General features: G+C 42.6%; 1 protein-coding gene across 2 annotated transcripts in view; it reads left to right on the forward strand.

The window, feature by feature from the left end:
- Positions 1–565: 565 nt before the first annotated feature.
- The window catches only part of UNC80 (unc-80 homolog, NALCN channel complex subunit), a 179,774-nt gene continuing 168,129 nt past the window's right edge, over positions 566–12,210 (forward strand). The window contains exons 1-6 of one of the 2 annotated variants that reach the window (XM_045198387.3): positions 566–768; positions 1,736–1,784; positions 3,242–3,398; positions 4,589–4,890; positions 9,684–9,807; positions 11,698–11,771. In XM_045198387.3, coding sequence (XP_045054322.2) covers positions 677–768; positions 1,736–1,784; positions 3,242–3,398; positions 4,589–4,890; positions 9,684–9,807; positions 11,698–11,771 — 798 coding nt within the window. In that variant the 5' untranslated portion in view covers positions 566–676. The remainder of the gene's footprint in view (positions 769–1,735; positions 1,785–3,241; positions 3,399–4,588; positions 4,891–9,683; positions 9,808–11,697; positions 11,772–12,210) is intronic. The other variant, XM_053919029.2, reaches the window with a different exon arrangement.

Genomic DNA, 12,210 nt, shown 5'->3' on the forward strand with positions numbered 1-12,210 from the left:
TCTGTCTCGCCAAGCTTGCTCCCTTCCTGATTTGCACCTCTAATAATTTTCAAGTACTCTTCCCGCTAAGCCCCGAGGGTGGACTCGTGACCTCCTTGCTGGAGGTGCGAACTATGCCAGGCTTAGAGACTGCTCTGCGGTTCCCCAAAGCTCCTCCTCCCCAGACCTTGCTGAGGTTGGGAAGCAGGACAGGGGACATTCTTTGGGGAGCAGCTCCAGGGGAAGGAAGCAAAACCTGGGGGCTGAGGAGGCTGCACAGGGGGCCCGTGTGCGATGCGGAGCGTGGACCCTTTGGGCCACCCTACTGCTGCTCAGCCTGCCCCCAGCCCGCGTCTCCCGCCTCCGGGCAGGTGGGCGCGGGACACTGTCCACAGTGGGAGGTGCTGAAAGCAAGGAGAGGGGGAGGGGAAGGCGAGGCGGGCAGCTGCTCCGAGAGCCCCCCTCCTGGCTCCGAGGCTCCGCCGGCCCTCCCCTCCTCCCGCAGCCATGTTCCACGCGAGGGGAGGGGCGAGGGAAGGGGAGAGGGACGCGGGATCAGGGCGGAGGGAGCCGGCGCTGCTTCGGGGAAGGAGGGGATGAGAGTTGGGGAGAGCCACGGGAGGAGGAGGAGGAAGCGGTGGCGGCTGCAGAGGAGCCAGCGCTGGGTCCTGCAGTAGGGCTCAGGGGAGCCACCATCATGGTGAAGAGGAAGAGCTCCGAGGGCCAAGAGCAGGACAGTGGCCGCGGCATCCCCTTGCCCATCCAGACCTTCCTGTGGCGGCAGACCAGGTGAGGGGCGCAGAGGGTGCGCAGAGGGTGCGCCACGCTGCTCAGGCCAGCCCAGGCTGGGGGCGCTCCGGGGGCCACCTGGGTCCTCGCCACCACCGCCGCTGCCGCCGAGGCCGCGCCACAGCCCTGCAGCTCCCGCTCTCAGGCTGGAAAGCAAGCCCTCTGCATCTGCTTAAAAACACACATTTAAAAATATCTCAGTGAAGTTTGACTACGGGCAGATTGGCAGTTGCTGAATAAATATAGACATTATTTAGGGGATGGGGGCAGAGAGCCTAGGAAGAGGGGGCAGGGAACTAGGGAAGATAATTATGACTGATTGTGCTCCTGCGTCCAATTTCCCGTCCATCTCCTGCTGTAATTCCAGCCCGGTGACCTGTTGTTTTTCTAGCTCCTGTTGGGCAAATATCTGCTATGCCCACTTGTTAACCATTCTTGCTCAGATTCAGCGAGCGTCATGTTCCTGGTTAGAGCCTCAGAAGAGAATGATTTTTGATAAGGCTTTTTATCTGCCCCCCTACCCCCGAAAGGCCTGAAACCTATTCCAATAAACAAGAAACAAAGGTTTCCTTTATTACTACTACTACTTCTATTATTTTTATGATTATTCGTTTAGACATTTATCATATACGAAATTAAATTCTGGAAATCATTACCTATAAGCTCTGTTCATTTTTCAGTTTTAATATGCCTGTACAGGAGTAATGCACTACCTCTGACTATTGGTGATTTAGAATCTGATTAGGTAGAAGTCGTTAGAATGAGAGTCGATACAGAAAACAGAGAACTGCGTCTCTTTCATGCAATCGCACACGTACAAGCAAATGTGGTCAGCGTCAAGCCTGCTCGCTGACAAACTAAGGAGGCTTGACTTTCACCGCAGCGTGTCTCACGAAAATATCTCATAAGGATGCTCTAATGATAATTTTATTTATGTTGATAACAAATATCTCTATTACTTTTTCAGTGCATTTTTGAGGCCTAAGCTGGGGAAACAATATGAAGCCTCTTGTGTGGTATGTAATATTCACCATTTAATGATTTCATATTCTGTGTGGTATTTGCAACCCAAAGAAAGACATTAAATCACGCTGGCTGTATATGTTAATTCACTTGGCAAATATTGTTGGGCACCTTCTATGTGCCAGGCACAGTTCTAGATGATGGGACAGAGCAAGAATCAAAACAAACACAGAGTTTGTGTTCTTAGTGGGAGGGGGATAGGCCACTCACAAACACGTGAAATACATAGTAAGCCAGAGAGTGATAAGCACTGTAGAGAAAAATTAACCAAGAAAGGTGGGAATTTCATTTTAGAGGTGGTAGATGGATTAGACCTACCTGCTAACGTGACCCTTAGACAAAGACTTCAAGGAAGGGCTTTAATTATCTATTAAAATTACCTGAAGGCTGAGAAATTTAAAAATATTTGGATTTGCATATCTAAAGGCCTTCATTTTTTTTAAAGGGCTGGATCTCCGATTTCACTCATTCACTCATGAAAAGTATTTCAGCATACTTTTCATTATGAATTTCTTTTTTTTTTTTTTTTTTAGTCAAACAGTAAATTGTTTCCTTTGGAGAATTCTTTATTAAGCCACCTCGTTTTCTCAGGTATTCTAGTAATTCCAACAACACAGCTCACACACTTGGGATTTGTATTATGATCGCTCTAGAGCACACTTACATAATTTTCTAGACCATTTGGGGCATTGAGTAACCATCAGATATTGTTCATACAAGTCAAATACTTACTAAACTTATTTTATATTTTTTGGCTGCACTTTCTCCAACATATACTCCTTCCCCTTAAAAAAAAACAACAACTGAGTAGGTCAAAATTGTTATGGGGTACTAAACTCTCCAAAAATATCCCTGGCCAGGTTAGAAAAGTTAAACCAGAAAAGCAAAAATAGCTCATTTTCCTCCTCCCTCCTTCCCTCCCTTTTCTCCCCCTTTCTTTCTTTATTCAACAGGTATATTAAGTATCTTGAGGGTTGCAGGACTTAGGCAAGGAGAGTCCTGTGCCCAGTCATTGCTGGGGACATGGAGTAACTCAGGGATCTCAAAGTCAGGTTTCTTGAAAGAGTGTATCTTATTTGACACTTGGTGAACATTGATATAAATTCTGATCCTTAAAGCGTTTTTACAAAAAGCGTTTCACTTTGGTATGCAGTTGTGACAGCCTCTTTGAATGACTCAGCAGCATTTTGTAAAACATGACATCCCAAAACTTCATGAATTAAATGTGTTGTACTCTTTGTTAGAGGGAGCTTATTTTGATGGATATGATAATCATTTAGTAATTGAAGCCATATACTTTGAATAAAAACCTGAAAACCTGACTGCAGTCTAGTCATTTGCATCTTTTAGCACACACAGTACCTTGATGTCATTTCTTCACCAATCAGAATCTCTGAATCCTTATTGTACATGCTCTCTCTGTTTTTCTTTTTTCTCTTTGTATGTATAGTCCTTTGAACGAGTGCTGGTGGAAAACAAGCTGCATGGCCTCTCCCCGGCCCTCTCTGAAGCCATCCAGAGTATTTCCAGATGGGAGCTGGTGCAAGCTGCTTTGCCTCACGTCCTCCACTGCACTGCAACCCTCCTCTCAAACAGGAACAAGCTCGGTAGGTGCTCCTGTGTTACTTATTTATGGTATACCACCATCCTTAGTGGTCAGCATTTGTAACACCATGTATTGGGTACTGTCCACATTATCTCATTTAATTCTCACCCCTCCTCCACAGTGGTACCACTGTTATCTCGTTATTACCAATGAGAGAACCTGCTGTCTTATTTTTAAATTAATTTTACAAGTAGTACCTGAATATATTATCCTTCTAAATATTATAATATTATAGGAAAGCCGAAGATTCTTGCTCATCCAGGATGAGTTCCCAGCAAAGTTGTTCTCCTTGCCCTCGTGGCTCCTGAAGTGACCAATTTCACTTTGCAGTAGTGTGTGTATGTGCATGCACCTACATAAAGATTGTTTTGCTTTTTTAGATATGTTGCAGATTTCTTCGACCGCATACCAGTCGATCCTAGCGATCTACCCCATGTTAGTGCAGTGCTGTTTCCATCCAGTTCGCTCCCCTCTTTCGGGTCTCTGCACAAATGTTTCTTTGTAGAGGGTCCTTTCCTGGTCACACTGCCTAAAATCCAGTAGCCGTTATTTTCTCTTAACCATTATGCTACCCATTTGGAAATATATACCTGACCCTCAGACAATGGGCAGAGGGTTAGGGTTAGAAGTGGTTATATGTACACAACAGCCCCCACCCACCCCTAGCTCCACCCTCACAAGCCCCAGCCCACCCCACCCTGGACAAAAATCTACATATAACTGTTAACTCTGTAGTCTGCCTTTGCATCTGCAGATTAAACCAACTGCAGATTGAAAACAGTGTTATCCATCCTGGTTGGTGGAATCTGTGGATGCGAAATGCAAGGATAGGAGGGGTTGACTGTATTTAACAACAACAACAAAAAAGGCAACATAAAAGGACTGGTGCAGATCCAACCTGTGCCCTCAAGGGTCAACTGTCCATGGTATCTGACTGAGGAGATGCGATGCATGCAGGTTCCTGTCCTATGATGGCATGTCATTCTGTAGAGACCGCAGCCTGCTGGAAAGCCCCCAAACAAGAATGTGCCCTTCCATCAGTTGTTGCAAGGGGTATGGAGAAATTCTAGTGCTTCCCAGGAAATTGAACCACGGAGCAAAGTAGAGTTGTTCTTCCCAGACCACAAATTGACATCCATTTCTCTGGTCACAGAGTTTGCCTTAACCTGGCCATGTGGTTGTCTCGTGCAGGCCACCAGGATAAACTGGGTGTCGCTGAGACAAAGCTCCTTCACACCCTGCACTGGATGCTCCTGGAGGCCCCCCAGGACTGCAACAGCGAGCGGATTGGGGGCACAGACCGAGGATCCAGCTGGGGTGGCAGTAGCAGTGCCTTCATCCATCAGATTGAAAACCAGGGTTCTCCAGGGCCACCTTGCCAAAGCAGCACCAATGATGAAGAAGAGAACAACCGGAGGAAGATATTCCAGAACTCCATGGCTACTGTGGAGCTCTTTGTCTTTCTGTTTGCTCCTCTAGTCCACAGGATCAAGGTAAGCAGAAAGGTAGTGTTAGGCTGAGGGGGAGTAGAGGCAGAAGGAGGATGAGCTATTACCCTAATCTTTGTTTGGCCATCCTCATCTCACTAAAATTTCAGCTGCATTTGAAACTACCATCAGACCTTCTTGAAAATTCCAGTTGCTTTGGTGACGCCACATCCTGCCAGTTCTCCTTATCTCCTTTGGGAGCCTATCTTCTTTGGCTGCCCCTTTAACTTTGGGCCTCTCTGGAGATGCGCCCTGGACCCTTTGCTCTTCCCATTCTATCTTCTCTTTGGAAAACCTCCTCTCCAGTTTCATTTACCATTGTGTTCCATAGGCTGTGGTCACCTAATTCTACATCTCTAAACTAGACTCCTCTCCTGGTCTCTGGACCAGATTGCCACCAAGCTTCTCCAGATGGAGGATGTATGGGCACTTAGATTTCACCTGAATGAGCCCTTGTCCCAGTGTTTTGTGTTGCAGGTGATGGACCCATTCACATTAACTCAAACACTAGGAGCCACCTTTGAACTCCCTCGTTCTTACCAACACATTTCACTAATCACAGACTCTTACTCATTTTGTCTCCTAAATAGTTCTCAAATGTACCACATCTTTTTCCCCATTACTTACTATGTTAACCCAAGATTTAGTCATCCCTTCCTTGGACCTCTTACTTGAGCCACTTTCTACCTGGATTCACAGCCTCTGAGTTCATCTCATAAAATCCAACCTCAGTACCAGAATGATCTATTTTAAATGAACATCTGGCCTTATCACCAACATGCTGAAAGTAATTTGTTGATTTTTCATTATACAGAAAGTGAAACTCCAGCTCCTTGATATGGTAACTGGGCCCTGCATGACATGCCTGGCAACTTCTGCCCATGAGCTCCAAATGCTTGCAGTTTCCCCCAGAACATAATGTGGTTTTTTCAGGCCCATTTTCATGCTGGTCTTGCCACCTGGAATGCCATCATACTTCGGCCTTCTGCCTTGAGAACTCCTACTTATCCTTTGAAGTTGCATTCAGGTCTACCTTCCCGCCCCTATATTTTTATAATACTCTAGACATATCTTTATTGTTACTTTTAGTTTTTTTTCTTATTATTTTTTTAAGTGTCTATTTCTCCCACTAAATTCTGAATAGTTTTAGGGTATGAATTATCATTATGTTCTGGATAACTAACGTAGTATCTGTGTTTCATAAGTATTTAATTAATTTTTTAGTATTTAATTAATGTTTATTAAATGAATTAATTCACAGAAAACAAATAAATCTATATAAGTGATTCATCCTTTTGTAAGACACTGTATAATTTAATGTATATTTTTATGATGTAAATTTATAACTAGCTCAAATATTTCACATTAAATAATAACCTGAAAATTCTGTCAAATATATTATTCATTTTAAACCAGATATAATTTTATCAGTGACAAATGAATATTTATTAGACCTAAGGGATCTACTTTAAATGTGATATTTCTATTTTCTTGATTTGACTATATTTCTTTATTTCTTCAATAAATAAAGAAATATATTGAATGCCCCCTATATGCTAGGCATCCCTCAGTGTCCTGGAGCAACAGCAGGGAATAAAACAAAATCTGAGCCCTCATATGGATTTATTTTTATAAAATCCATATGTGTGAAGTAAGCAACTCTAAAGTAAAATTTAAAATCATAGTTTTTCAAGTAGATCTTTGTAAGGTACTAGTAAACACATTTAGAATTGCTTCATACCATCATGGAAACAGGCTTTCAGCGCAAGCAAGAAAAGCATCTGAAGTTTGGGGATGTTGAGTCTGCCAATGTTTACACCCTTTGGGTTTTCTCAGGACCTTTATAGACCACTTGCCCCATAGCTGTTTGAGTGACAAAGAGTACCTTCTCCAGCTAGGAGTGTCTGGTCATGTATGTATACGTAGCATTGGGTGACCCATGAAAGAGGACTCTAGCAGAGGGATTACGGTCCCCAAGTTTATAGATTCAGTCAACTTAAGAGGACTTACAAAGGAAAACAAGAGAAGGCCGTAGGTTCTGCAGGTGTTCAGGTCTGAAGAGTGATTGGATTTACTGGTGTTATTCGAGGAAAGTAAAATTAATCAAGTATGATGCTCCAGGGAAAATGCATAATAGAAGGAGATCTCAACTTGGCTTCAAGAGATAGACAACCTAGTTGGGAGTATATCAAATAAAACAAAATAATGAGAGTAACCATCCGTGAGTGCTAAAGTGTCACCAGAGGTTAAAGGCCAGGTTTCAGTAGAAGAGCTCACTTACTGCAGCAGCGTCCATGGGGTTCTACATGTGTCAAGATTATTTATGAGAAACATGGAAAAGGACTGAACTCAGAAGCTGCAAAATCACTGAAACCAGGTCATTTGAGATTCAGTGTTCTGCATTTCTGGAGACAAATCTGATAAGCTTTGCTTACTGTTAGTTCTCTGCTTGCTGGGTCTAACACCACACATAGTGCTAAGCAGCCTTCCCCATGTCATTTCAAGGGAAGTGAGGTTACTCTCCCCTTAAGGTCAGACCTTCCCATCAAGCTGTTTACTCAGTCTACCCGAATGCCTAACAGGCATACTGAATCTATTATGTCTAAAGTGAAGCTCCTGATATCCCCAAACCTGCTCCTGCTTTATCTTGCCCATCTTTATCAATGACAAAGCCATAAATCTTTCACACGTTTTCCTCTTACACTCTATTTCCAGTCAGTAAGCTTTATGCTCAAAATGTGTCTGGAATCTACCCCTTCTCATTTTGACCTCTACTAACATCCTAGTCTAATCGTCTTTCCCCTATTTGATAATACAGCTTCCTAAATAGTCTCTCTTTCCACCCATACCCTTAATTCCCAATAGCCCGACTGATCCTATCAAAACTTACATCCAATCATGTCACTCCACTACTCAAAGTCCTCCAGTGGCTTCCCATCTTACCCAGTCACTGCTGAAGTCCTCAGTATGACCTATCAGACCCTGTATTATTTGGAACTCAATAACTTCTCTGAACGTGTTTTTTCCTACTGTTCTGTCATTCACTTGACTACCCCTGGCTGTTTCTTGACACATGAGACATGCTGATGACCTTGCCCTTGCTGGTCCCTTTTCACATAAAGCTTTTTTTGGAAATATCTGCATGGCAGCTCCTTCATTTCCTTCAGATTCTTTCTCAAAAGTTACTGATATAATAAGGCCTTCACTGGCCATCTTGCCTAAAATAGAAATACTTTGATATACCTCTTTACCTACTTTATTCTCCTTTGCAGTGGGAGAGCAGGGGGTTTTCAAAATTGTTACTGAATTTATTGGGGTGACATTAGTTAATAAAAGTATATAGGTTTCAGGTGTACAGTTCTATAATACATCATCTGTACACTGTATTATGCATTCACCCCAAGTCAAGACTCCTTCCAGAGCAGGGATTGTTGTATGTTTTGTTCACTGATGTATCCCAGAATCTAGAATGGTAACAGGTCCACAGTAGGTGGTTTTACATACTTGTACAATGAATGTGCTTCCACAGGGAGTCCTGGAGGCTTTCCTGTTGTGGGCATTGCGGTGGTGCCCAGATCCCAATGGCTAGCCCAATGCAGATTTGTTCAGGGATTTCCCTGGCTTTTCCAGGTGAAGCTTCTCTTGATCCTGAGCTACACTGACTCACCATTTGCAGAATCACTTTACTTTTTTTTCCAGATTTCTTCCCAGATCCTATCTCTTTAGATCAGTGGTTTCCAACCATGGCTACATGTGAGAGTCACCAAGGGGATCTTTAGAAAACCTCACAGGGACTCTAATTTAATTGGTCTGGGTAGGGGAGGTAGTGGGACCTGGGCCTCCTGTGTTTTAAAATCTCCCCAGGTGATTATCATATGCAAGCCAGGATTGCACATCGCTGCCATAAGTGAGTGCTTGGGTCTCAGCTATGTTCATTAATCTCCTACCCCGTTCTCTGCTTCCAGCTCTATGGTGTTTTGAGAGGCTGAGTTGTTTAACATGTAATCTAAGAAGGTCATATATCTGTACTTCCACGATATGAGAATGCATCTTAAACACAGTCTTTCAAAATGATGTGATGATGAAACACAAAATGTGCTCCCTGCAAAAGACCTTAAATTGTAGACAAACTGAATGAATTTGGGTTGTAAAGTCAGTACGATTCAGCAAGTATTGTGCACCCAGTTCTCAATGTTGTGTTAAGCATTATGATCATGATAGGGGATGTGGAGGAGAGAAGATGCCTGCTATGTCCCTGCCCTCAAGGAGCTGAAGACTGTTGAAAAGGGAACATTACAAAATAACACAGTAGGAAGGATCTAGATATGTGTTCCTGATCCCATGAAATGCAAGAACAAGAGATGGATTGGAGAATAGAAAGTCAAATAGCCAGCATCCGAGGATATTAACTTATGAGGAAGAAAGAAGGACAATTACATAACTAAGAGGAATAATAATGATTGCCATGAGGAAAGAGGTCTGCTAAGACTTGAAATAAACAGGCTTCTGTCACTGCTAACACAAAACAATAATTTCTGTGTTTTGTGCTTTGCACAAAGCTGAATTTTAATTGAATATTAATTTTGCCTAAAGCAGACTACTGTGATTTCCATAGTAATTGTGACAATAACCTAGGTCTGTTGGTTCACCCTGGAAAAACTCATTTGTGTGATGAAAGATCTGGACAGTCAACCCATTTTGAAAATAATCTCGAGAATGATGTTAATCCTTGCATTGACTGGTCCTTCCGACCAGTTCTTGGAGGCCACTTTGTGGACATAGATCTTCTCTCCCCCCAGGAATCTGACCTCACATTCCGACTGGCCAGCGGGCTTGTTATATGGCAGCCCATGTGGGAGCACAGGCAGCCTGAAGTCTCCGGCTTCACGGCACTGGTGAAGCCCATCAGGAACATCATCACAGGTTCGTGACTCAGACACCCCATGAGATGGTCTTAGCAGAGTCCCTTACGTGCAGGAATGAGGGTGGAGGGGGAATTTGCCCTTAAAGAAGCCAAGAGAAAGAAAATTTCTCCAGAGAGTTATCTAGGTGTTCTCAGTACAAGAGTCACTCACATGACAAGCCTTTCCAAACCAAGGCCACATGCTGTGGTGTTGTGTGACTTTAAGTAAGTCATTTAAACTTCCTGTGTGACTTACACAACCTGGCAAGGACATAATATGTTAAGGAATTTTGTAAACCAGGAGTGCCATGTTATTATTCATATGGTAAGTTGTTTATAGTGACCTACCATGCTTACTATAGTCATTCAAAAGGAAGATGAAATTTTTTGTATACTAAAGGTAGACTATCCCCCAAAACTTACATGCATAAAATACATTAACTATGGAAATAAACTATAAAATCAAAAGTAAACCTTGGTGGTTTAAACATCAAGGAACTAAATACATAAATATGTCATAGTCAGAGTGATCTTCAGATTCCATGGCTGGAATGAGGTTAACGTCATTTGATGAAAACAATCTGAGAGTGAAGACAGATGTGTGAGGTTAAAAACCTGAAAACACAAAGACAACATTGCGGGAGGACTGAATGTGGAAGGTGGGGGAGGGGTAGGGCCGGGGGGAGTAATGGGGGAAAAATGGGGACAAGTGTAATTGAACAATAAAAAAACTTAAAAAACTGAAAGTGTAAATAAGACATAAGAAAAATAAAATATGCCATAGTAAAACAAAACTATTACTGAAAAAGCTATATCTTTATGTTTATTAAAGAAAAACATTTTCTTCATTTATTTGAACACTTATCACTTATGTAAATGTAGAAGTCACTTCAAATTTAGGTTCTCTCTCTCTCCTTCCTCTCTCTCTCCCCCCGCCCTCCCCCCCCCCCCCCCGTCTCTCCTCATACCTAAACTGTAATTTACCACACGTACAAAAACTATTAAGAATTCACGTCCAGGTGAATAGTACCTGGGCTATTTGCTTTACACTCCCTTTGCTTTTTTTTTTCATTGTTGTTCAAATACAGTTGTCTTCATATCTGTCCACCCCAGCCATCCCCACCTCTCACCCTTTGCTTTGGAGTCATATCCACAGTGGGTTCCTTTCCCCTGTTCCTGACCCCTGTGGACTTGAAATGGCATCCAGCATCTGAGGGGAAATGCAGCTCAGCTTAGACAACATGGCCAGAACAAAAGCAATGGCACATGGTTGACACTCCCCGGTCTCTTGCTTTGTGCAGTTGGTAAATTACCTTCCTCTCAGCCCCACATTACTCATAATTCCAGTGGAGCACTGCCGTCTTAGCTTCCCACTGTTCTCCATCATTAGGTAAAGACGTAACTAGTCTGAATACTACTTCAGGGACAGCTTATTGTGGTCACTAGAACACAGACCCTGGAGCCAGATAACCTGGGCTGGAACCTTATTCAAGGGTCAAGTGACCTCGGGCAAGTTAAACTTGCTGTGCCTTATGTCTTCATCTGTAAAATGGGTCTAAAACTATACCATATGTTATTATACGATTACTTTAAGGGTTAAATAAATTGATATATAACACTTATAACAGGAGTTGGTCGATGTTAAGTATTATCGTTTTTAGTATTGCCAACTTTTTAGCACTTAACCTAGTGAGTCAGACTGAATAGATGAAGAGATCTAAATTAACAACTTAAAAAATGCTAAGATTTTTGAATTGCTTATGTGATTTCTCTAACATGTGTTATTACATGACTTCTTTTTAAGGTGATAGTGAACCATTAGAATAATTGTTTTTATTTGAAAATAAAATGAACTCATGAAATGAAATGAACTGATAAAACTTGTGATAGAATTTCTTCTATCTTTGCAGCTAAGAGAAGCTCTCCTATTAACAGTCGGAGTCAGACCTGTGAATCACCAAATCAGGACACAAGGCACGGAGAGGTGAGTTTATTATAATCATGAGGGGAAAGGGGGCAGCCATTCCTTGGATGCAGTGTAGTGTGAAGGGTAACACCTAAGTTCTGTAATGATACAACTTGGTTTCAATGCCGGCTCCTCAATGTGAAACTTTAAATAGCCTCAGGTTTTCCATCTGTCAGTGTGGAAAATAATTGCATGCACTCCCCAGAAACGTGGGTGGGGTGCTGAAACAAGTCAGTGCACGACTATCGGTTTATCTCAACGGCTAGTATGTAGTAAGTAAGGCTTCATCGCAATGGCTAGCATGTAACATTAAATGTTAGTTATCATTATTCATCCCAGGTTAACTAAAGTATCATCTTGTTCTCAATCAATTACTGAATCCCCTAATATTTATTAGGCAACTTGAATATAGGTACAATAGTGCTTTAGCAGGTAGGGAGGAGGGAGTAGAAAAGAA

Source organism: Desmodus rotundus, chromosome 2 (genome assembly GCF_022682495.2).
Source record: "Desmodus rotundus isolate HL8 chromosome 2, HLdesRot8A.1, whole genome shotgun sequence".
Classification (NCBI taxonomy): domain Eukaryota; kingdom Metazoa; phylum Chordata; class Mammalia; order Chiroptera; family Phyllostomidae; genus Desmodus; species Desmodus rotundus.